This window comes from Labrus bergylta, chromosome 23 (genome assembly GCF_963930695.1).
Source record: "Labrus bergylta chromosome 23, fLabBer1.1, whole genome shotgun sequence".
NCBI classification, from domain to species: Eukaryota; Metazoa; Chordata; class Actinopteri; order Labriformes; family Labridae; genus Labrus; species Labrus bergylta.
Genome location: NC_089217.1, coordinates 16,275,149 through 16,302,415, shown reverse-complemented (window position 1 = coordinate 16,302,415; position 27,267 = coordinate 16,275,149). Strand labels below are relative to the sequence as shown.

The following is a 27,267-nucleotide window of genomic DNA, read 5'->3' as shown; positions in this document are numbered from 1 at the left end:
CCTCGGCGGTGCTCAGGAAGTGGACTGATGCCTCTCCAGCTACCAGATCAATTTCCGGACTTGGTCCGGGGACTTGAACTGGCAACCCCTCCGATTCCCAACCCAAGTCCCAACAGACTGAGCTACTGCCACTCTTGGTTGTCGCTAATGCTAAGCTATATGCTATGCTACATGCTATGCTACATGCTAGGCTACATGCTATGCTACATCAGAAGCAATACATAACACTTAATAACAAGGCTAATGCTAATGTTACACATAGTAACTTCAGTACACCCTGTTACTTCAAATACATACTGCAACCACATGCTAACAGAACAACAAAAGGCTAACCACATTGCAATTGCAATACATGGTAAATAAGCATACAGTAAGTGACTGTCCTCTGCTCTTGAAGCAAATTTGTCGAACCACTGTGCCGAGGCATGGTTTGGTCACTTGACTAGTGACATTCGAAGCAGTTTAAGGCTTCGAATGTCATACGAATCACCTGATTGGTGATTACCCCAATCCCCTACCCCGGAACATACTCAAGTATGTTCCGGGGTAGGCTATCCCTATTTAGTGTGGTTCATTTGAATTTTTTTCGAGAGTAGGTTGGTTTTTTCGCTGTTGTTGCTGTTGGTTGCTTAAAGAGTTAGTAGTGTTGTATCAGATTACGTATTTTGTAGAGAATCAGTGTAGATAGATAGACCCGGATAATAAGGTAATTACCAGTGTTATTTTGATTTCACTTGTAGCCTATTTACCCTGGAAACCCCCTTAAGGGCAAGCCCTCAAGTACAATGATGTCGCTGTAGAAAACATAATTACACAATTGTTGTCCTTGATGTACATGCCTGTAGTAGCCAATGCCAAATTTCAATGGGGTGGAAAATTACATATGAATGCATTCAAATTATGATTGACTTTGCTGACTGATTGTTTCACAGGTCCAGTGTGTGCTGTTTGATTCGAGGCTGTCATACAGCAACAACACCTCGTCCATGCTGAGGCACTTGTAGCGTATACAATTATAATACGGGGCACCAGCTTTAAGAATAAGCACAAGACTATTAACCTTAATTATAGTAATGAATTAATAAATGAATCTGTCTCATATTATCAGAGTAAGTTCTCAAGTAGTTTAAAACCAGAAAAATACACAGACAAATTACAGAATTTTTATGTGTAAAGTTTAAAGGTCCCATATTATGCTTTTGCTGGTTTTATATGCCCTTTAGTGTGTTTTCCAAGTGTCCCGTGCATGCTTAGGCACATCTATGTGCAAAAATTCAAAGTCCACGGAAACGCGGCTTCTCCTACGTTCTCCTGTTAGCTGTAGCATTAGCCACATGTAACGCTCAGTTCTAGGCCCCCTCGATAAACATTTGTCAGTCCGACGTCATTGTCAGCGTGAGATCACTGATCTAAGCCCATTGGCTCGTTGTGGCAAGCCTTGCAGCTCATGTTGAAATTTCCGAGACGTGTGCTGAGCAACTGACCAATAACGACAGAGCGGATCGGCAGACCAATCAGAGCAGACTTGGCCCACGTGGGGTCTAACAGTGGGGGCTCAGCAGAGCGTAGCTGACGGAACTCAGAGCGTAGAGGGAGCAAGGAGGAGCAGTATGAAAAAAGGCACTTTTTTCGGACTTTAGCTATTATGAACGTACAAAAGTAGGTACATAGATTAAATATACAAACTCCAAAAAGGGCATAATATGGGCTCTTTAATATAGAAAATGGTGAACAAGATATATGAATAAAGTAAATATGCAAAGAATATAATTGCAACAGTGATACTGACATGACAACGTAAATAAGAGAATGTTAATTCTTGATTTCTAAGTTTGATATGGTGATTTTCTTATGTTAGAGTAACGGGGTAAAACACGGTATCGTTTGAGTGATTTAACTAGGTAAGGATTTATAAAAAAGGGGACTTAATTAATTTGTTATAAAAGTTGATTTAGAGGCTTTGATTTGGATACGACAAGCTTTGCTTCCACACACCCAATGCTTAATCAGAACGCTCCTTACTCTGAGTCACGTTCGGTAGAACTCTGCCGAATGGTACCACTCGTCAAGTTCTTTCGGATCGAGGATGCCGGCGGTCCACGGTGAGAGCCGTAGCAAATGTGGTCGGAGTTGATGAGTGAAGTGGGGTAATGGATGGCACAGCGGTCCAGTCGTTGTCCATTGGGTCCGTCTCTCAGCTGCTCAAAGCAGGTCCAAACAACGTCCTTTAAAAATGAACAGTCGTTAACTCTCACTGAAATGGTCAATTCTAGTCAGTTTGAGAATAACAAAAATAAGGTTCTGAAAGATGTGTGGTCAATACTAAAGGGAAAAGCTAAGCGCGTAACTTGGGTCAAAAGGCACCTGAGTTAACGTGCGATGAGAAAAAAACAAGTTAAAATGCAGAAGTTGAAAATGTCTTAAGAAAAAGGGGGACTCATTGTCCCTAACCTAAAGCACTATTTCTATGCAGCTCAAATACAATCAATAAGCACCTGGCTAAATGATAACTCTGAAGCAAGGTGGAGATCCATAGAAAAACACATGTTGCCATGTTTCAATAAAAACAATACCCTTCTGTACAAAGACTAAAAGTAGGACACAAGTAATCAACAATGCATAAATAAGAAACACCTTAAAGACTTGGCACATAATTTAAAAAAAAATGCAAAATGAAAGAGGACTTCATTGTACTGAGAGAAATAAAAGAAGATCCTGAATTTAGTCCTAATAAACAGGATACAGTCTTTAATACATGGGTACAAAAGGGACTGACCATATTTGGACAATGTTTAGATGAAAACGGAGTTATACCATTTGAATCTCTAAGGACATATTATGATTTACCACACTCCCACTTCTTCCAATATTTGCAACTGAGAAGTTACACGCAGAACAGTGAAACAGGGAGGAAGACTAGCAGTGCTCTCCATCCACTTGTGCAATTTTTGGTAAAGAACTTTAATAATGTTAGTGTACCACATCAAATTTCAACTGTGTATAATATTTTAGAAAATAGTCAAAATTTTGAAGATACATGGGCAAAGCTAAGATGGGAGGAAGAACTTAATTCACACAAATCTGATGATACCCGGAAGGAAATGAATCGGAATGTGCACTCAACCACTATATCTCCTTACTCGAGAGAATATGCATGGAAAATACAATCACGTTATTTTATAACACAAGTGCAACAAGCTAGGTATAATAATAAAATATTGCCAAACTGCTGGAGGGAATGTGGCGAGTCTTGTGTCAATTTTGGTCAAATTATTTGGTCCTGTCCATTATTAAAAGTGTTCTAGAACAATATTCAGAGAGAAGTCAAAACCATTTTCAATGACGCCATTCACTTAAACACAGACTTTATATTGTTAGGTAAAACAGTGGACAACATTCATAATGAAAACGATCAATATGAGTTAAGAAGTTGGCTTCAAAAAACATGCCCCTTGATATAGAAATGGAGAAACAATTCAACAAATATATCAGATGGAAAGTTTAACTTATTCAACAAATATATCAGATGGAAAGTTTAACTTATAAAATGAGGGGGAACTCAAAACCATCTGAAAAGAGATGGTCTAAATGGTCAACATATTATGGTAGGAAGGAACTGTATTGAAACTTTGGGATCAAGACAATCGGACTGACAGTCACTTAGGGGAGCACCACCTAGGTTTTTTTTTGTGTTTTTTTTTGTTTTGTTGTTTTTTTTTGTTTTCTTTCTGTCTTCTTTCTCCTTTGACTCTTCTTCTCTTTCTCTTGTGGCGTATGTGTCACGTCAGGCCTTTAACCTGAAAATAGTCACGTAAAACATCATGTGACATATATGTCACAATAAAACATATTTTAATAATCCTTTCAGTTAATTAAGCTGATCTAATGATATTTAATGAACTATATGTTATATTGTTCAATCCAAAGGATTTTGATTTTAAAATTTACATAAAAAACATGTCATATTGATTAAATTAATAAAATGAAGGAATACAATACATGTTTCCAATTAATAACTTTGAGCAGTTCAGAGCTAAGGATAAATTGTCAGTTATTCATGGAGATGACGGTAAAAGTATGAGCAACGTGAAGTTAGCTCAAATTAGGACCCTGAAGACTTGATAACACTACCAGCAACAAATTCATATAATATAATTAGTCAAGCGAGTCTGATTCAGAAAGTAGTGAATTAAGTGATTTAGATCAAACAGTTGGGACACCCCAGGGGGTTGCCAGCCACAGAAGGGGGGTAGCGAGATGCCTTTCAAAGAACTAATATAAAAGTAAAATCATTTAAAATTGTTTGTTTAGCCCATTTTTGTAAAAATAGATACTTAAGTAGTTAGATTTCAAATAAAACCACATGACAGCAGTCAACAGTGTAGGTGTCTGCTGCTCTTTACACATAAACATGAACACACCTGTGTGTTTTTTTAAGTTCTTTAAGGCCACTCAGTCATAAAGTCCATACATGGAAATTATTTTTATTCTGCTCTGCTTCTAGCCTATCTAAAGATGAATTACTATATAAATGTACCTCCCAAGAAAGTTGGTGTTGTTTTTGCTGAAAATGTTCACATTGACCAGTTTGTAGACTGGCCTGGGAAATGGGAAAAGTGTGGCTTTTGCAAATTCTGCCAAATCAATGCAACCACCACCCTCTAATGTGTGTCACTGCTTCACTGCAAAAATAAATTGTTATAATATTGTAGTAATATGACCATTTTGTCACAGTTCAACTGCCACAAATGCTGATAAGGCTGATTCAAACTTGGTGTGATAATATGAAAGTTATAGTTTCTAAACTTACTTAAGTCTGACTGTTTTTCAGTCATATACAGTAACAGTAACTTGTTTAGAAGACCTCCAATATGAGGTAGTCTTATATTTTTTTGGTTGGAAAACAAAAAAAATATGGTTTAACCAGATAAGTAAAGTTATAATTTTGAAATATGTTGTACAAATACAAATAAATAGACAAATCAATGTTATAAAGTGAAAAAACCATCAAGTTGATTTACTGTAAAATGTGGAAAAGAATATACCATAAATGCCCAATGTGATGTATATGTCACTTTTCAGCTCTCCAACACTAGTGGGTGGTATTTTTAAAAAAATGTCAGAAATGCCTTATATGGGGTCCATTTAGTCTAATCTATGTTCCCCATAATTTTCCTATCAGTATAATGTGTGTATGGGCTAAACACAGACCTGACTCCTCTGACCAACCAGCAACATGAAAACACAGGGGAATGCATCAAGGTATGTAATAGAAAACCAGAGAAAAAATTATGTCAAGTTCACCACATAGTTTATGCATTCAGACAATATGTATTTTCCTGTCATTTCAGCTGCTGGCTGCATTCCAGGTGGCAACTGTTTAGCTGTAGGAGGAGAAGATAGTTTTGGAATCAAAGGTCATCCCCCTCTACCGTGTGATGAATCATACAACAGAGCAACTATATTCACAGACCATCACCCCCATGGGATGATATCTGGCACATAACCTGATCAGGTGCTTGGTGGACAGATTACAAGATAAAGAAAAAGAGAGTTCACTGGCAGTCGCTACACTGGTGGATCCATGCTTCAAAACCTTTGGATTCACCAGTCAGAGAGTGGCTGCTGGTGTCAAAGAGCGTCTCATTTCAGAATGTACATAAATCATCAATAGAAACAATGCCCAGCAGCAGCAGCCATCCACTTCTCAAGCACCACCTCAGCCTCGTCCTCCAGCACCAGCAGCAGTCTATTTATTTTTTATTATATTATGAATAAGGAATGACTAATGACATTTCTGGTGATGATTATTTTTTTATTTAACCTTTATTTAACCAGGTAATGACCCATTGAGATCAAGACCTCTTTCACAAGGGTGACAAGTGTCAGCTTTAAACCAATCGAACAGGAATGTGCATGGCGAATCAAATTCTAAACAATCTATGGACCAATAAGTAAAATGTCTTGATTGCAATTCATTTTATTGACCACTAGATGTCTTCCTCTAGCACTGTGTCATTGAAGCCTCGAGTAATGAACCAATCAAGTCTCGAAGCTTCAACAAAGCCTCAATCAGCCATCACTAGTGTACACTGTGTTAAATGAGGCCTCGAGTAATTAATCTATTTGTGATACAATTGGCTACAAAGCCTCATTTCGCCATCACTACAGTACATCCTCACTTCTCCTCCTGCAAGACTAAATGCCTCCTGGCTTTATAGACGTCCCCATTAACAAAACAACTGCAGCTGGGTGCAGCACAATTTAAATAGCAGGTTTACACTTTTCTTTCAAAGCAAAGAAATTAAAAGAAAAACCTTAAATTAACCTCAGATCATTTACTCAACTAAATGAACTTTAAATAATGACATGATATTCTACCAGTAACTTAAATGTGAAAGAAATTATTAGAAAGAAAACATTTCTCAGAAATAACACCCCTTCAGTTGGTCTGCCCCAGTGATGTCAGCGATGACATCATCAATCTTATAACTAACCAGGAAGTGCTGAGCCAGACCCTTTTAGCTGCATGGGACCACATGGGGAACTGAACAAAAGAACAAACAAAGGTAAGTATGGATAAGAGACAATTATAATTTAAGTAAATAAAAATGACTAAACTTAACCAAGAATGTGTGTTCGCTAATGAATATTAACTGTTAGTGATGGCGAAATGAGGCTTTGTGAAGCAATGAGGCTTTCAAGCCAATTGTATTGCAAATAGATTCATTACTCGAGGCCTCATTTAACACAGTGTACACTAGTGACACCTACTGGTCAAAACTATTTAGAGCAGCCAAATTATTATTGATCACATCACATGCCATTGCATTACTGACATGTTATAGCAAATTGTACTACTGCGGTAACCAATAAGGATTCACATGATATTACTTTATGACATACCTTAGTTAATACAATCATATTATCATTCAGTCATCTTATTTTTTTATGATTTCCTATCAAGATATAGCCTATGAAACAACAATATATATAAATCTATTGTTCAACAAGTTTGAGGACCTATGTTAACTACAAGTCCAGGAAAAAAGGAAGATTGAAAGAAAGATCCTTGAAGCACACCAAGCACTTCACCTTCAAATCAAAATAATAAGCCATCGATAATAAACACAGATAATGATGATAATGACAGAAATAGAATCAACTAATGGAAGCGATTCAGCATGGCAATACATGAAAGCTTTGTAGCATAATGGTTATGGCAGCGCCATGTTGTCATAGAGGCTCGGGTTCAGTTCCTGGAACTGCTGAACAAATGTTTTGTTTTAATGTTTTTTAACATTTACCTTATTGGGAGATGATAACTCAAAATGCTCCCAAACAGGAGACGTTTTCCTCTTTCTCACAGGCTCCATTTCTCCAAAAAAAATAGAACCAAAACTCCAACTCTCAACAACCAACTAACGCAAACTAACAAGGAGACATGACAAGTGAGTTCCGCTTCCTTTTATCTACAACCCGAAACACAAACAAATCAATGACAAAGTTCTACTCGAAGTGCGGCCTCGTTTGTCATCGATGACAATTCTCTGACAATGACACGAGCCTCGATACGGGGCCTCGGCTAGAAATGCCCCTCCTACTCGACACACGCTTCAAAGCCTCGGTGTCAAACGTAACATCACTAGTGTTCGCTAATAATTATTAACTGTCTATAATTAATTAATACTTTGATGTGAACGTTAACTTAATGCTAACACAAACAAACACGATTGTAATTGCTGCAATGTTACCAAAGCAAAAATTAATTATAGCAAAATACACAACTGTAAAGAATAATATAAATTGATAAATGAAGACTTAAATGATTTAAATGGTGAATAAGAGAAGAGCGTGTCACCCACTTTGTCACAAAATTAATTTGACTAGTTAAGTTTTTTATGATGAATAGACATTTTTGTAAAAAGTGTTCTGAGTTCAACACTCAAAGTTCAAACTTTTTTTTTTACAGTGTAAGCACATTATAAAAAAGGAGTTTGTCTTGCATTAATGACTGAACATCTCCTTTCTCAACAAGATGAGAGCTGGGGGATAGTATTGAAGAAGTATGAAAAGGTCATATCAGTTAAGAACATGTGGCGGCTGTAACTCAGTTGGTAGAGTCGTCGCCTCTCAACTGAAAGGTCAAGGGCTCAATCCCCAGCTGAGCAACATGTCCGATGTGTCCTTGGGGTAAGTGAATTGTAACATTGTAACAACATAGTGCTTTGAACAGGTGACAGTCCTGCCAGTTTTACATTTTCCGTGTAACTCCTGCCAGTCATAAAGAACTATAACATTTTTAAAACGGCAACAGCAATAGATCTCTCAACAGACAGCAGATCAAACCAGATGTGAAGGAGCTGGCATTGCTCACTCAAAAGTAATGTTTCCCTGTTACTGCACTGTATTCTGAAATAATTTTCTCCTCAACAAACATGTTACATTTGGAGCGGGTTGTTAAATTTATATGGCGTGTGTATATTAGGTTTAATCACCTGACAAGCCTTTTTATTCAAGCCATCCCATTTCTCCCTGCTTGTTTCAGTTCAGTAAAATCGAAATGTTCATCATGGATTCCAAACTCCAGTACCATAACTCGAACATTTTTTCAACAGGTTATTATTATGCACCCATGGTCAAGCAGTCAGACCCCAGTCCAGCACCCAAGCAGAGCCGTTTGTGGTCCATGGTCAGCATACAGCAGCCCTGCCATCTCCATTCAAACTACCCAAATTAAATTTCCCCAACTCCCATTGGATCCCAGGCCTCATCTCGACCATCAGCAAGACACCAAGATCAAACACACCACAGGCATAGCCTCAAGAATCGGAACCAAGCCTCTCCTCACCACTCTCACTGTGCAGTAGCCTTCTACACATCACTGCTTGCGATGTCTTCCTCTTCCTCCACTAGATCAAGTCCACATCAGGAACTGGACCGCTGCTCGCCTCTGACAATCCCTGAATCCCCCTTCAACTGCCACTATGTCCAGAGGCAGCTACCCTTGTAGGGGACAGAGCTTATCACCCCCTGTGCCTGCTCCTTCTGTATCTGACATCTCATATCTTTCTCAAGCTATCACAGCTTTCTTTATATCCTGGAGGTTGCATGCTTCACAAAATTCCTGTGCACATACATCCTTCCATCCCATTATAGTTTCCTCTACTCTTCCTTCAGTCTTTCAGACAAAACTACAGTAGAGTTCACTCTAGCTTTTTCAATATAGATGCACTATTTATTCAGCCTTTCCTTCACGAAGGTCTGAGCTGGATGACTATCTGTCCATCATAGTCGACAGAGCTTTACTTTTCAGAGGAACTGGTTTCTATAGCTACCATGTTAACTTTGCAGCATTCAGCAGTTGAATCAAGGTACTGGGGAGGTCATGACTCCAAACTGTAATGTTGAATCTGTGCAACCCAAACCTCCCTCTCATACCCCAGAATGTCCTGTCAGCGCTCTTCTACAAAGCTCACGCTCATCTTTCTCACACCCCAATCTTAAACCGTCTATCACACAGGTATCAAAATCAAGGCCCGCAGGCCGAATCCGGCCCGACAGCAGGTTCCATCCGGCCAGCGAGACAATTTGGGAAGAAGGGGAACATCTTTAAAAAACAAACGTATGAGATTTTCTTTATAACTTAAATGTATTTAATTATTTTTAATACTTTTTTAATAAAAAAAAGCTATTTTAGCTTTATTTTGTAGCTCCATTGGCCCCTGTGCTGGTGGTCGAAGAGCCCTTTTCTAAAGTGGTTATAGACTGTGTTGGCCCTTTGCCTAAGACTAGGAAAGGCAATGAGTTCCTTTTGACCATCATGGATGTCACTACCCGTTTCCCTGAAGCTGTCCCTTTAAGAAATATTAAAGCCAGAACCATCATAGAGGCCATCATAGGTTTATTTTCCCAGTTTGGTTTGCCAAAGCAGATGCAGCATGATCAGGGAACAAATTTTGTGTCTGGAGTTTTTCAGGATGTGATGGTCGAACTTGGTATCACACAAGCAGTTTCCTCAGCTTATCATCCACACTCTCAAGGGGCTCTTGAACGGGCTCATCAGACCCTAAAAACAATGTTGAAGATTTACGGCATTCAATTTCCTGGGGATTGGGATGTTTCCCTTCCGTTTTTGCTTCTTGCCATGAGAGATTCAGTGAGTGAGTCCACTGGATTTACGCCGTTTGAGCTGGTGTTTGGCCATGAGGTTAGAGGTCCCCTGAAGTTGTTCAAGGAACAGTTGCTTTAACCCAAATCGGATACCACTATGTTGCAGTATGTGTCTGAATTTAAAGATCAGTTGTGGTCAGCTTGTCGGGTTGCCAGGGAGAATTTGCATTAGTTGCAGATGCGTATGAAGGGTCAGTTTGACCAAAAGGCTGTTGACCGGCATTATGCCATCGGGGACCAGGTTCTTGCGTTGGTGCCGCAGCGTGCATTTGGTCTAAGTGCGTCATTCTGTGGTCCCTATACTGTTGTGAAGAGGGTAGGAGACAAAAACTATGTTATCAGCACTCCCGAAGGCAGGAGAAAGACGAGACTGTGCCATATAAACCTGTTAAAGCTGTATCTGGGTCGGTCACGTGGTCCCAGTGTGGGCTGGTTGCTGAAGATGTCAGTGAGGAAGCGGAAACTGTTGGGTTCCGGCTGAGAAAATCTGAGGCTCTTAAGTCGCTTGATGACCAACTTGGGCATCTACCTGCAGAGTGTCAGAGTCAGATGAAAGCTCTGTTGGCCGAGTTCTCCCCCCCTGTTCCAGGATGTCCCAGGGTGCACGTCTCTAGCGGTGCACAATGTGGATGTGGGCAGTGCGGCTCCAATCAAACAACATCCGTACAGGTTAGTACCCTCTAAATTGGAGTGTTTGAGGGAAGAGTTGTCTTATATGTTGAGCATTGGGGTGGTAGAGCATGGGCAGAGTGAGTGGAGTTCTCCAGTGCTACTTGTTCCAAAATCTGATAATACGTCGAGACCTTGTATTGACTACAGGAAAGTGAACCAGCGGACTAAGGCTGATGCCTTCCCAATTCCCAGACTTGAAGACTGCATAGACAGGATCAGAGGAGCCGAGGTTGTTTCTAAGTTAGACCTACTGAAAGACTATTGGCAGGTGCCTCTGACTCCACAGGCTAGGGAGATTTCAGCCTTTGTGACACCGGATGGTCTGTATATTTGCAATGTTCTTCCGTTTGGCATGAAAAATGCTCCCGCTACTTTTCAGCGGATGATGAATACCATCACTTAGGGGTTGAGCTCTGTGGTTACTTATATTGATGATGTGGTCGTGTACAGTAGCTCATGAGAAGAGCACTTCATACAGCTAGCTACGGCAGCTCTTTGAAAGGTTACAAGAGGCAGGTCAATTTACCTAAATGTGAGTTTGGGAAGGGACAAGTAACATATCTTGGGCATCAGGTGGGTCAAGGGAAAGTAATGCCCCGTCGTGCAAAAGTGGAGGCAATCCTCGATCTTCCGGTACCGAGAAACCGACTCGATGTCATGAGAGTGCTAGGCATGTGTGGGTTTTACAGAAGATTTGTCCCCAACTTTGCTGTGGTTGCTGAACCATTGACTAACATTTTGAAGAAAGATGTGAAGTTTGTGTGGACAGATGCCTGTGAGCGTTCTTTCGGAGGGTTGAAAGCCGTCGTGGCATGTAAACCTGTGCTGCTTGCTCCGAACTTTGATGCACCTTTTCAACTTGCCATAGATTTGTAATTTGTAATTTATTTCAAGGATAGCCCCTTGAGATGCATCATCTCATTTTCAAGGGGGTCCTTACAAAACATAAATGAATCATCATAATACAAAATCAAAATAAAAGGTAAATCCAAAACATAATACCAAACATTTAAACACAGAGACACCCACACCACAAACACACACACACACTCACAATCACTCAAGAAAAAAATAACAATAATAATAATAAAAAACGAAAGAAAGAAAGGAAAACCTCTGCATATATATATATATCTATATATATATATAGATATATATATCCATACACACTATACAGTACATACACACATAGTGTACGCAACATTAATCAACAATCTTCAACTCATCCCTGAGATCGCCAAAACACCCGAGGCTACGCACTCTACCCGGCCGGGCGGAAGTGCTCGCAGGCGGCGTCGAGACCGTAAACAAAGGCGGGGGAAGCGCGGAGGTATAAGGGCTAAGCTAAAGCTAACACCGCACCGTCTCCCGTTACCCAGCATTTTCCTCGTTAATGTGCGGTCTTTGGTGAACAAAATGGACGAGTTACGACTTCGCATCATCCACAGTAAGAGAATTATGGACTGTAATGTCATGATCTTCACGGAAACATGGCTAAACAACGGAGTACCGGACGATGCTATCAAGCTAGCCGGTCGCCACACAAACCGAGCAGACAGAATAGCAGAGGACTCCGGTAAGACCAGAGGAGGAGGGCTGTGCATTTATATTAACAAAGCTTGGTGTACAGACTCTGTCATTATTGGGAGACACTGCTCAGCTAACATAGAGTTTCTCATGGTTAAATGTAGACCTTTCTATCAGCCAAGGGAGCTCAGCTCCACTATTGTAACTGCAGCCTACATCCCCCCTGATGCCGATGCTAAAGCTGCTATGAAGGAACTTTACACCGCTATCAGTAAACAACAGACTGCTCACCCGGAGGCTGCATTTATAGTTGCAGGTGATTTTAATCACTCAAACTTAAAGACAGTGCTCCCTAAATTTCACCAGCATGTTTCCTGCAATACAAGAGGAAACAAAACTCTGGACCATGTTTACACAAACATCGCAGAAGCCTACACCACGACCCCCCTCCCCCACCTGGGACAGTCAGACCACCTTTCTTTGTTCCTCATCCCCAAGTACTCCCCACTCATCCAACGTGTGAAGCCATCAGTAACAACGATTAAAGTGTGGCCAGCGGGGACAGACTCTGTACTTCAGGACAAGTTCCATCACACAGACTGGAGTATGTTTGCTTCTCAGGCTACCTTGGGCTCTCACACAGACATTGACACCTACACTTCTTCTGTGTTGGATTATATCAACACCACCATCGACAGTGTTACAACATGGAAGCAGATCACCACGTACCCAAATCAGAAGCCATGGATGAACAAGGAGGTGCGTCTCCTGCTGAAGGCCCGCAACACCGCCTTCAGATCAGATGATGCAATGGCCTACAGCGTATCCAGGGCAAACCTGAGGAGGGGCATCATCAAGGCCAAGCACTGCTAGCTGAAGGTTGAGGAACACTTCTCCAACTCCGACCCCAGACGCTTGTGGCAGGGCATCCAGGCCATCAGTGACTATAAACCCAGAAACTCCACCCCGATAACCACAGATGTCTCCTTCCTGAACGAGCTAAATCACTTTTATGCTCATTTCGATAGAGACAACAGAGAGACACAGACCACGAACAGACCTCCTGCAGACAACCAGCCCCTCTCACTCACCTCCACAGACGTCCACGCTGCACTGAGCCGGATCAACGCTCGAAAGGCTGCTGGTCCAGACGGCACCCCCGGGCTCAGATGTGGCACTCACACCCATCATAATGAAGTGCTTTGAGCGACTGGTCCTAGCACACCTGAAAAACTGCCTCCCACCCACACTGGACCCATTCCAGTTTGCCTACCGCAGCAATAGGAGTACAGAGGATGCAGTCTCCACTGCGCTGCACTCTGTGCTCACTCATCTGGACAATAACAACACATACGCACGAATGCTGTTTGTTGATTTTAGCTCAGCATTCAACTCTGTCATCCCCTCCAAGTTAAACACTAAACTCGGAGACCTGGGCTTCAACACCTCCCTCCGTCACTGGATAATGGACTTTCTGACCAACAGACCCCAGTATGTTAGGTCAGGACACACCTGCTCCACCACCATCACACTCAACACAGGCGTACCACAGGGCTGTGTGCTGAGCCCATTCCTCTACTCCCTCTTCACCCACGACTGCAGACCTGTACATGGATCCAACACCATCATCAAGTTTGCGGACGATACAGCGGTGATTGGCCTCATCAGCAACAACGATGACACGGCCTACAGGGAGGAGGTACAGCATCTGGCCGCCTGGTGTGCTGACAACAACCTGCTCCTCAACACCAGCAAGACGAAGGAGATCATCGTGGACTTCAGGAGAGAAAGAGGAAGCACGCACAACCCCATTCACATCAACGGGATGGCTGTTGAACGTGTCTCCAGCTTCAAGTTCCTGGGGACCCACATCACAGAAGACCTCTCCTGGTCCACTAACACCTCCAGTCTGGTTAAGAAGGCTCATCAACGCCTCTTTTTCCTGAGGACACTGAAGAGACACCACCTGTCTTCAGCTGTACTGATGAACTTCTACCGCTGTGTGATCGAGAGCATCCTGACCAGCAGTGTCTCAGTCTGGTACGGAAACTGCTCTGTCGCAGACCGTAAGGCGCTACAGCGGGTGGTAAAAACCGCCCAGCGCATCACAAGGTGTCCACTTCCTGCCATTGAGGATGTCCAAAGAAAACGCTGTCTGCGGCGAGCTCATGGCATCCTTAAAGACTCCTCCCACCCTGCCCACAGACTGTTTACCCTCCTGCCCTCCGGCAGGCGCTTCAGAAGCCTCCGGACCAGAACCAGCAGACTGAGGAACAGCTTTTTCCCCAGAGCTGTTTCTCTACTGAACTCTACCCCCCGAACTCTGAACTCTGTCTCTCTCTCTCTCTCCCTCTCTCTCTCCGCACCCTGCTGACCCCCCTTTCCCCTCCATATCACCTCACACCCTTCATCACCCCACCACTCCTCCTGGTCACACACACACATCTCTCATCCATCTGTATTATTGTATTATAGTATGCTCATATTATCCATCTGTATTATTGTATTATAGTATGTTCATATTATGTCCATATTCTTATATTATCTGTAAACTAGTATAACATGCTCACTGCATCTTAATCTGTATATTATTAGTATAGCATGCTCACTGCATCTTAATCTGTATATTATTAGTATAGCATGCTCACTGCACCTTAATCTGTATATTATTAGTATAGCATGCTCACTGCATCTTAATCTGTATATTATTAGTATAGCATGCTCACTGCATCTTATTCTGTATATTATTAGTATAGCATGCTCACTGCATCTTAATCTGTATATTATTAGTATAGCATGCTCACTGCACCTTAATCTGTATATTATTAGTATAGCATGCTCACTGCATCTTAATCTGTATATTATAATCCTAAGAACACACTTATTTTGTAGCATTACTTATTTATAGCATTTATTTATATTTATTGCATCCCATTAATCCAGCCATCCAGATCTACCTAATAATTCACTTTCTTGTCTACATTTGTAAATTTTGCAATTACTGTACATAGCACAGACTCTTGCACTCAATTACTGTACATAGCACAGACTCTTGCACTTTCTGCTTATTTGCACTTCTGGTGAGATGCCAAACCTCATTTCGTTACTCTATACTTGTATATGTGTAATGACAATAAAGTTGAATCTCATCTCATTAAGGCACAAGGTACAGAACAGTACATACATGTAGCTATGAGGTACACGAGCAAGAGGAGAGCAAGTCCAGACAAACTAAGTCCAACAGAGAAAAAAAATCAAAAGCAAGAGCAGGATGTTTGACAATGAGTAAGTAGAGATGATTTAAAAATATGAAAAGAGGTGATAGATCTAAGTGAGCGAGGTAGGTTATTCCAATCTGATGGAGCTTTAAATTTAAATGCACGGCGACCAATTTCTTTCTTGATTCTTGGTGTGAAGAAAAATAGATGATCAGTATGCCTTAGGCTATACTGTACTCATACATGAGGCAATGATGGGTCCTATATGGACACCTCAGAACAAATCTACAGAGACTGTTATATAAGATAGTGAGGGGTTGAAGATTTCCCTGATGTTATCTAAGGTGTTCCCATAGATAACATCAGCATAATCAAAGATTGGCAGCACCAATTGTGTCACGATTCTTCTCCGGACTTGCAGTGAAAAACATTCAACAGAACGATAAAGTGATTTTAGACGACCATATATTTTCTTAGAAATTGAGTTGATATGAGGTTTGAAAGATAACTGGGAATCTAGGCAAAGGCCCACATATTTAAATTCATCTACTTTTTCTAATGCTGTTCCATCCAGGATATTAATATGCAAGTTTTTTGTTAAGGTCAAAGAATCTGGTCGAGTGCAGAACAACATAAAATATTATTTTTTCTTATTCAGAAGAAGCTTATTGACAGAGAACCATTTTTGGACTAGATTAAAATCAGATGATATTGAATTTGTGAAATGTCCGAACTGGAGGAGTATATTACAGTGTCATCTGCATATAAATGAATTTGACAGTCAGAACAGACTTGTGAGAGGTATTATATATTTATATATATAATATATAATGTGTATATATATATATATATATATATATATATATACACAAATATTTTTGCTATGCAATTAATAATTGAGATAGGTCTATAATTATTCTGAGTCGGGGTAAAGTCAGAGTGAGAATAACCAGACAGGGAGCTACCAATTGTAGAGAAGTGTGGGCTAAATGCCTCTGCAATTAATGATGGTTCACTGACAGTTTCATTGTTTATTCTGATACGAGTAGTTTTTGTGGGTTTATTTGTTATACTATTGATTCTCTTCCAAAATTGCTTTGGGTTCTTAAAATCAGTTGGCAGACAGTCTTTGTAATAATTTGCCTTAGCATTTCTAGTATTGGTTTTACATTTATTCCTCAGCTCTTTATAAGCATTCATGTCGGAAGAATCATTTGTTGCACGGTATTTTTTCCAAGCCTTGTCTCTTTGTTTGAATAAGTGTATAAGATCTCCTTTTATCCAAGGTAAATGTCAACCCTTGACTTTAATTGTTGTCCAGGGAGCATGTTTATTAATTATTTCAACAAGCTCAGGCAGTAGTAAGTAATTCCAGGCATCTTCAACGGATGGTATTAGTTGAAATCTTGAGATGCTTGTGACATTGGGGTCGGAGCTGTGCTCCTACAAACTGATGAGGCTGGACGAGATCGCCCAGTAGCTTATTTCTCTCGAAAGCTGAACAAACATCAGAAAGCTTATTCAACCATTGAGAAGGAAGCTTTTGGGCTGGTTTTGGCTTTTTTAAGTGTATGTGTCTCATTCAGGCCGAGAGGTTGTGGTGTTTACGGGCCACAATCCCCTCTCTTTTCTAGCAAAGTTCAAAACATCAAATCAGAGAGTGTTCAAGTGGGCGCTAGTTTTGCAGCCTTACAGTTTGGTTGGTTCTTCTTCATTCAGCAGTGTTTTGCAAAACATTTCAGCGGTCAGCATTCCCACGCATTTTCCGCAATGCATTCAGTAAGTTCTCAGAGGTGTTGCTGTTATGAAGGTTGGAATTTGTTAAATATCATGAGTAACACCCGTACTGTACAGATACCCCAAACATTATCTTTGTCAATACCATCCGTCCATTAGCAACAACACTTATCATCCTCCGGCAGTGAAGTCATATCTTCTTTTTCTCACTAGAGCTTTGCATAACACCGCCCTTCAGTGCTATGATAAGCCAAATATATTTTGTGAAGTGACTGACAAGTACTCACTTTCCCAAAGCTTGCCTGAAGGGCCTGCTGTTAGGAGGCTTCTTGATAACCATGTTATGTAGGCATGAGTCTCCCCTGAGTAAAGGAGCCCTCTGTTTGGGGCCCATGTGTTTCAGGCAAAAGCTGTATGAATCAGTGATCGTAAACCTCAATGCAATCTGTGAGAAGTCAAGAGCTTGTAAAAGGAAAGCCTCCATCAAGAAATGTAAGTAATGTTTTTTTTTTTTCTGCCTCAAATACATTGAAACACATCAAAGGAATTGAAAAAAAGCAGAGGATTTTATGGCACACCTTCACCAACTAACAAGGTGCATGAAGAGTGAAAGGCTTGAAGAGTTCAAAAAGCTCCAGCAACACTTGCAGCACGAAGATCAACTTTATTAAAGGGATACTTCACCCATTGAAACATGAATCTGTATTGACATTGGGTCATATATGGAGTAGAAATGTGAAATACATTTTGAAGTTGGTGCCTTCTTGGCCGAGAAAAGGCAGAAAGTGTCTTTTTGGCTCATGTGGATGAAAGACACCAAATCCCAGAATGCACAGCACTGCAGGCCACTCCCACTAAGGTCAGGTTTACAGACATATTAACTTCAACACATAAGGCCGTTTCCTCAACTGATTCCGAGATTTCTTCCAGAAGGAATTGGTATCTTGGAAATTCCTGGCAGAAAACAGACTCTATGTCTGTGTCCATAGGCAAACAGTGAGAGCACCGACACTACCAGTCCGCCCCAGCTCGAGCTGGCCCCGGCTCCTCATCCTCACCGCCGCCGACAGGCAGGCCTTATGTCTCGGCTGCTGAGCTGGCAGCGGCGGCCAGCAATATAGCCGAGAGACGGTTGCTGCTGACAGGCTGGTTTTGTTTCTCAGCTGCTGCGGCCAGTGGCGGTCCCGGCGGCCAGCCGCCAGCGGCCAGATTTCCAAAAGGAGCCTGGGTGCCCTGTTTTCAGCACTATGTAACTTTGGCAGCGGTCCAAGGTTCTGGTGAAAAGTGCAAACAGCTTTACAGCACTAGTTCACAAAGCAGCTTTCAGCCATAAAGTAACGAAAGTTCTCTACAGTGCAGTTGCACTCAGCAACCTTGGATGGGCGCCAAAGCGCACCAAACTGAATTCACCTCTAGAGTTGCTTTAAAAAGAACTTAAAAAGAGATCACTGACTTTGCTGACCTGATTTGACCAGATACAATTTTTGATGAAAAACAAAATAGGGGTGGCTGTGGCTCAGTTGGTAGAGTCATCATCTCTCAACCAGAAGGTCAAGGGTTCAATCCACAGCTCCAGCAGCAACATGTCCGATTTGTCCTTGGGCAAGACACTTAACTCCAAATTGCTCCCGCTGCTTTGTCAGTGGTGTATTAATGCAAATGAATGGGATTAGTTACTTCTGATAGTTTCACTAAATAGCAACCACTGCCATCAGTGTGTGAATGGATGTGAATGTGTAGGTATGACATGCAGTGTTAAAGTGCTTAGTCAGAAGACTAGAAAAGCACTATATAAGCTCAAGTCCATTAACCATATTGAGCTAGAAAAAAGTAGCTCACATATTTTCTATGACAATTATAAAACAGACTCAACTGCATCAATAGATTCAAAATAACATCACTCTACATATGCTTTAACTTTCGGATACAGATTACAGTTTAAATATAAGTCAATAGCAAAATGTACAAAGATTTTCCTTTCATGTTAACTTTTTTCCTCCCCAAAGTGCACTTACCGATGGTGATCTGACTGACGCAGCTGTAGAAGGTTCCTGAAGAGACATTGTAGCTGCCACTGCTGGGCTCACGGTCTATGACAGAGGCAGACATCAGGTAAACTCTTTACATCCAAATCACTTATGATCACCAAAATTATCACAGTCATACTTTCATGTACTTTTTGTTCCATTTTGGATCTGTATACAGCAAAAAATGTTTTCCTGGTTCGCAGAGTGTCAATAAAGTGTGCACTAAGCCGCTTACAGCACTGCTCCTGGCAATTTGAGGAAAGTCATGACCCTGCAGTGTTACAGGAATAAAAACCCCAATCCTGCAATGTTAGTGCCCTGCTCCACACATCGAGCCACACAGGGGGAAAACCCTTGACCTTGGTCGGAGTTAAGGGGATAAAATCCATGAGTCTGGCAGCTTTAGTGCTTTGGTCTACCAATTTATAGAGAAAGAAATGGAGTTATCCAATGTAGCAGAACATGGTGAATAAAACTCAATGAGCCCATCACTCTAGAGGACGTTATATGACACAATTATACACAACATTGTTAAATTAATATCTTAAAGCCTGACAAAAGAGTGTTTGGTGCTTATTGAGAGTATGTGTGTTTATGTGTGCGTAAAAACACAAGAAGGAATTGCCTTAATTTACTCAAAGAAGAGATGAGAAATTAGAAACCCATTGATGAGGTAAAAGTAACCCAACATTCAAAAATAAAATGAACAAACATTGGGGTAGAAATAAACCAGAAATACAGTTAAAATTAATAAGGAGCTTGGGTGAATATATGACATGTGGCTGGGTTAAACAGGTAACAGATCTTGGGTGGTAAAAATAAACCGAGCAGGTAGTTGGCCCTTATTTGACCTGATTTGTTTTTTTTTTAACCCAGCAATTTTGGTATGTAATTTACTGCTAACCTTAAAGAAAGATGACATATTCCTGTGTATATCTTTTTGCAGTAAAAGGGTAGCAACTTATAAATCTTTTAAGCATAATTCTCAAAAATGTATGTGGAAAGTCACAATTTAAAGTACCGTATTTTCCGCACTATAAGGCGCACTTAAAAGCCTTCAATTTTCTCAAAAAACGACAGTGCGCCTTATAATCCGGAGCGCCTTATATATGGATCAATTGGTTAATTGGTTGATCCATACTGGTTGTACACGGCGCTCAGCGACACTGACTCGGATAATGACGAGAGGGAGCCGGGCATGTTGGATGCCGTACTCGCCCAACTGTTCAATTCGGACACTGAAGAAGAAGAATTCGAGGGATTCGTGGACGGGGAATGAACTGAAAAAGTGAGCTTTACGTGTTATACGTAACTGAACAATGTTGAGTTATGCACTAACGCAGGGGTGCCCAACCTTTTTTGAACCAAGATCTACTTTTAAAGTTACCAGTCTGCCGAGATCTACCAGTCCACATAGTGAGCCATAGCCTTTACCAACAGCCTACAAACGCATTTAATACTCACACAACAAACAGAAAATAATAAATGAGAGTTCTGTAAAAAATAATGCAGACTACAGACTACAGCAGGCTGCTGTGAGATGATTTTGCTTTTGTTAAATTAGCTGCAGACACGGTGAGAGTGAACGGAGTAAAGTCCAACCGACTGTTTGACCGGGTCACGTGTGTTCCCACCTCGGTCCGTACGGATCACGGATCAACTGTGTGCTGTAGCACTAAAAGTAAAAAGTAAAAAGGTTCGCGTGGTGGCTGGCGCTCCAGTGCAAGTGTGTGTGTGTGTGCGTTTGCGCTGTTTGTTGGTGTGTCTCGTCCCCCGCGATGCTCACAGTCATGACAGCAGAGAGGAGCAGAGAAAAGTAGCTGCAGCTTCATCAAATACTCGTAGCATAGTTTCTATATATGACTTTTTGGTAAAACATTTACCCCCCCGGTTTTACCTGCACGTCATTGCGCATGCCTGCACTCTCTCTTGCGCGCTCTCTCTCTCTCTCTCTCTCTCTCTCTCTCTCTATCTCCGCCGCTTGCTCTCTCATGCATGCAGCAATTTCATGAATAAATGAAAAATTAAATACACACAGGTCGGAAGTATACTTGGGCTCCCAACACAGGTATCATGTGTGGGGAAACAGTGCAATGAGATGAAATTGAAATCACTTTTCTATTTTACAATTGTATTTTATATTGACAAAACATCTCGCGATCGACTGAGAATCAGTCAGCGATCTACCTGTCGATCGCGATCGACTGTTTGGGCACCCCTGCACTAACGTTTGAATTAGCGGTATCAGACTGTGTTTCTTTTACGTGTTTACAACTGAACAAGGCTGGGAGATATTGTGAATATGCACATTAACGTTTGAACAACGTTGAGTTATTGTGAATGCACTACATATAAAACTACGTTTCGAGAGTTAAGAGAAACGTCAAAGAAATAATTCTTATGTACTTTTGTTTTTGTAGTTTTATACGTTACGTTTTATACGTATTTATATTTATATATTCACAATATCTCCCAGCCTTGTTCAGTTGTAAACACGTTCTATTCTATGCGCCTTATAATCCGGTGCGCCCTATATATGAAAAGAGTTCTAAAATAGGCCATTCATTGAAGGTGCGCCTTATAATCCGGTGCGCCTTATAGTGCGGAAAATACGGTAATGACAAAATGAAAAGCACTATATTGAAATGCAAAATTAGCTACTACCAGCCTTCAATAGCCCAAATAGTTTCATTTAAAATAGTTTTTTGGCCTCTGACAAAGGAATAGCCAATCAGATTTTAGGATTATAGGGATGCACCAGGGGTGTCAAATCAGATAAAAAAGCCACTACATTTTGTTTGAACCTCACAACAAAATAATGAAATAGGAGTTAAAGATGTATACAACTTTACATATATATATGGGAGCAACTGTGACAAATTAAAGTTTCAGACAACATTGCTAGTGTTTCATGGTACACACTGCATTAAATATACATATAGATTGTATTGATATTTCTGAATATCTTGGTGAGAAACACAGCTTGCAATCACTGAGGTTCCGTGCTCAATTAAAAAAATAGCCTTTGACACTGGAAACTAGAGGCTTAATTTGGAACTCCATGTTATCAAGGGAGATAGAGGTTAAATCATTACTCTGCAGCAGAGGGAAAAGACTCTGTGGCAATGCAGTCGCTACTTGAAGGACACCCCTAGCAGTTTTGCATCAGACCGAGAACTGAATGCACACACTTCTGCTCATGCATCTATTAAGAGAACTTCTGTGGAAAAGCGCTCATGTCCTAATTCTCTAATCTAACACCTACAGTCCACAGTACAGAGAAGCAACTGCATTTATCACTGACCAATGAGAGTCTGCTCAGCATAAGCACTCGCATGTGCTTCTATCTTTAGAGGTAAAGCTGCAGGTATCATTTATTACCGAAGTTGTGGAAAGTTGGGGGAACCATATCAGCCTTTGAGCTGCTTTAAGTTACATCCATAATTTATCACCAGACTAAGTCTTAAAGAGCTTACACGTAAATAATGCTTTGGTATCATCTATTACCGAAGTTGTGGAAAGTGGCGGGATCTTACACGTAAATAATGCTTTGGTTGCAAAGGAATTCACTGTGAGGTCTGAAGGAGTTCTACTTAGTAGCTTTTTTTTGGTAAAAGCTGCATCCAGGAGTTAAACTATATCACGTAGCTGTGATAACTACTTCTACTGCTCTATAAATAAGAGGCCATAGTCTTCCATGAAGCAACTGTTTTCTAGTTTCATGATTTCACGATGATGTTTTCAACCTAAGGCAGTTACAACTTGAAAATAAAGAGCACTCAAATAATCGTGTTTCCTTAATGCATAAGGTGAATGAGTTAGATTTTGCCATGAAAAATCAAGAGATAGTGATACCAGTCTGTTGTGGCAAACTAAAAAAAAAGAAGCTCCAAGCAAGAGCTCCGTGCAACAAGTGGAAATCTCGCGGAGCAACGACATATCGCGAGAAAACTTTGAAGTAGTTTAAAAAAAAAATCGATGTTCCCTTTTTTTTTACTTCCTGCTTTCTTACAGTGCAGACGCTTTTTTTCTTGCTCTCTGCTTTACTTACATTCTTTTGCTGATATCTTCTTTTTTTAAACCTAATTTAATTGACAGCCGGTCCTGGACATTTCCAAATCCTCAGGACTGTATTTTTTGATAGATACTCTAAATACTCTTTAGCCATATTTACCTCTGCATCGCTACACTGTGACTGTGGCCTGACAAGAGCACAAGCCTGTGCCGCAGTACTTTGAAACGCTGTACACAGCTAAAGCTAATCAGCAACAAGATGCCTCCCTTCTCCAAGGACGATTACCACAAACTTCGTCAGAAAATTGCAGTGCTGGAGACAGAGATGAATCGTCTAGAAGTGAACGGACTGTGCGGGAATGACACCACATTACCACTAACTCAGAATAGTGGACAAGAGCAAGCTAACACACGGCTAAGGAGCACAGAGACCTCTACAATGACAAAGGTGGGCTCTGTTTTGTCTAATAAGTCTACGAATGGTAGTCCTCCTTGGAACTGTCTTGGTGCTAAGCCAAAGAAGAAATCATTTCTCTGGGAAAAGGGAGGACGTATAACAGGCAGAGCACAGCGAGCTGAGATATGTGATGTGACCGGCTGGCCTGCACTACCTCCCCTGCAAAGTGCCTCTTAAACCCCTGTATCAAGAGGGACACAGCCGTGGACAGCTGCGAAAGGGAAGGTTAGGAACAAACCTCCCCCACAAATGAATGTGGAACTACAGAACAGATATTCCCCTCTGTTACAGAGCCCTGGATCTTCATCTGGTTCTCCATCCTCAGACACCAGGGTAAGGACTGAAAACATATCAAAAAGTAAAAGGCTACAGGGAAAGCTAAAGCCTGGGCTTCAAACTCTGATTGTGGGTGACTTAGCTGTTAAAGATGTATAAAGGATGTGCGGTAAAAACACAGAAGTACTCTGTTTTCCCAGAGATATGGTCTCTGATTTAGCAGAAAGGATCTTGCATATTGTGGCTGAACACCCGACTGTGAAGTATGTCATACTGCACATTGGGTCAAATGATGTCACAAAACAACAATCTGAAGTCTTGAAGCAGGACTTCACTGGTCTGCCGAAGATGGTCAGCCCCTTGGATGTGGATGTGTTTATCAGCAGCCCCATACCACCAGTCAGAAGAGCAGAGGAGAGATTCAGCAGGTTGTTGGCACTGAATAACTGGCTTACAACTGCATGTAATGCCCATTCAGTGAATTTTATTAACAATTTTAACATTTTTCTGGGAACGCAGACATCTTTTAAGGCAGATGGATTTTGCCTGAACATGTCAGGGGTGAAACTGTTCACCTCTAACCTATTTTACTCCCTGCCTCAACCATCAGTTCTCTCTGCCAAGGACAAGAGACAAAAGAAAACAGCTTTCAAGAAAGACAAAACACAGCGGGATGAAAACCTTCGTCAAGAATCACGTCTGCCAGTTTCTGAAGAGAGACCTAAAGAGGAGAGACATCGGAACCAAGAGGAGGGGTCTCCACCCATTTTCGACCCCCTCACCAACACCAACACCTCCGCATGTCATTCCCCGCTCTCTCGCCCTGGTTTCCGACTCTATCCACTGTCCTCCCTCTGAATTAAAGGCACGAAAAAAGCCCAAAATAAATCTTCAATCAAAAAAAGCAGTTATGTGATTTTGCAAACTTGTCAAACTTAGCATCCATTCCTTTTGAGCCACAACCTGTCCTAAAAATGTTAGCAGATGAAGCTTCTAGGACCCTAAAGCTGGTTCTACTAAACATTAGATCACTGGCAGGGAAATCATTTTTAATCAATGATTTTATTACTGAGCACAAGCTTGATTTTGTGTTTTTAACTGAAACTTGGTTAGATCAAAATAACAGTGCAGCTGTTCTTATCGAGTCAACCCCTCCCAACTTCAGTTTTGTAAGCGAGGCTAGAGTGCATAAGAGAGGAGGAGGAGGAGTTGCAGTTTTGTTTAATGATTCCTTCCAATGTAAGCAATTATCTTTTGGAAATTGTGCTTCTTTTGAATATGTGGCCCTTCAGTCCACCCCCAGAGCCATGTTCCTAAATATTTACAGGCCACCTGAATACTGTGCAAACTTTTTCGATGATTTCACTGAACTGCTGTCTGTGATCTGTATTGACTTTGACTGTGTTATTATTGTTGGTGATTTTAACATCCATGTTGATAACCCCCAGGACAGAGGGACTAAAGAACTGTTTCACACTCTTGATAGCTTTGGGCTGACTCAGCACGTGACAGAGCCCACACACAACAGAGGGCACACTCTGGACTTAATCATCTCCAAGGGCTTGGACATATCCAAGGTTGTTGTTTCAGATGTTGCCCTCCCTGATCACTCCTGTGTTTTATTTGAGAGTCCTATGTCAGTGTACAAAAGTATTCAAACAAAAGTGATCACACAACAGTGTATCACTGAAAACACCAGTGAAATATTTAACCAGGTTTTCTCTTCCACAGCTGCCCTGTCCTGGGGCTCAGTCAAATCACAAATGTTATTGATTCCATTGCTCCCACTAAGGTGAAGGTTGTCTCTGGTAAGAAAAAATCTCCATGGAGAAATTCAACACTGGTAAGAAACAGAAAAAGAGATTGTCGAAAAGCTGAACGCAGGTGGCGTAAAACTAATCTCCAGATTCATTATGACATCTACAAAGAGAGACTTCACACTTCTAATTCACAACTGAGGAATGCAAGGCAATCTTTCTTCTCTGACATCATCACCAGAAACAATAATAATGCTTGTGCCCTGTTTGCTACTGTTGACAGGCTAACAAACCCTCCTGTGTCAATAGCATCTGAATTTCATTCTACCGGGGCCTGTAATACATTTTCCACCTTCTTTACTGAAAAAATCCAGAAAATTAGACAAACTGTCAGGAACTCATCATCAGGATCAGGATACGTGCTGTGTCCATTTAAAACCAACTTAAGCACCATGACACAATTTAATCCAATTAACTTTAAAAACCTGGAGTAAATTACACAACAAATAAATTCCTCCTCCTGCTGTCTTGATATTCTACAAACAGGTTTTTTCAAAAAAGTCTCCCAAGTCATGGCTCCAGATCTGTTACAAATTGTAAACCTGTCTCTTCTCTCAGGTGTCTTCCAACAGGCCCTGAAAACAGCAGTCATCAAGCCACTATTAAAAAAGAACAATCTAGACAAGTCAATAATGAACAATTACAGGCCGATATCAAATCTTCCTTTTTTAAGTAAAATAATCGAAAAAGCTGTTTTTCAACAGTTAAATAACTTCTTGACATTGAGCGACTGTTTCAATGTCTTCCAGTCAGGTTTTAGACAATATCACAGCACTGAGACAGCTCTGGTTAAAGTGTTTAATGACATCCATTTAAACACAGACAGTGGCAGAACCTCAGTCTTAGTTTTACTTGATCTCAGTGCTGCATTCGACACAGTTGACCACAATATATTACTCGACCGACTGGAAAACTTGGTGGGAGTTTCTGGCACAGTACTAAACCTGGTTTGAATCCTACTTAAAGGACAGGGACTTCTTTGTGTCTATAGGTAACTTCAAATCTGAGCAAACAAAAATTACTTGTGGAGTTCCCCAAGGTTCCATCCTGGGGCCTCTTCTGTTTAACCTCTACATGCTCCTACTAGCTCAGATTATAAAAAACAATAAAATAAGTTATCATAACTACGCAGACGACACACAAATATATATTACAATGTCGCCAGGCAACCATGGTCCCATAAAAGCACTGGGTAAATGCATAGAACAAATCAATGAGTGGATGTGCAAACATTTTCTCCAGCTAAACAAAGACAAAACTGAGGTTGTTGTTTTTGGAGCAAAGGAGTGTAAGTCTAAGAGTCAGCAATCAGCTTCAGTCAGTAAGATTTAAAACCACAGACCAGGCAA

General features: G+C 41.0%; 1 protein-coding gene across 1 annotated transcript in view; it reads right to left on the bottom strand.

Moving 5' to 3' along the window:
• LOC110004475 (NXPE family member 3) overlaps positions 1-27,267 on the bottom strand; it is a 60,075-nt gene that overhangs the window by 2,567 nt on the left and 30,241 nt on the right. The window contains exons 8-9 of the mRNA XM_065951430.1: positions 19,343-19,417; positions 2,023-2,225 (exon numbers count right to left, since the gene is read on the bottom strand). Of these exons, the coding sequence (XP_065807502.1) occupies positions 2,023-2,225; positions 19,343-19,417 (278 nt within the window). The remainder of the gene's footprint in view (positions 1-2,022; positions 2,226-19,342; positions 19,418-27,267) is intronic.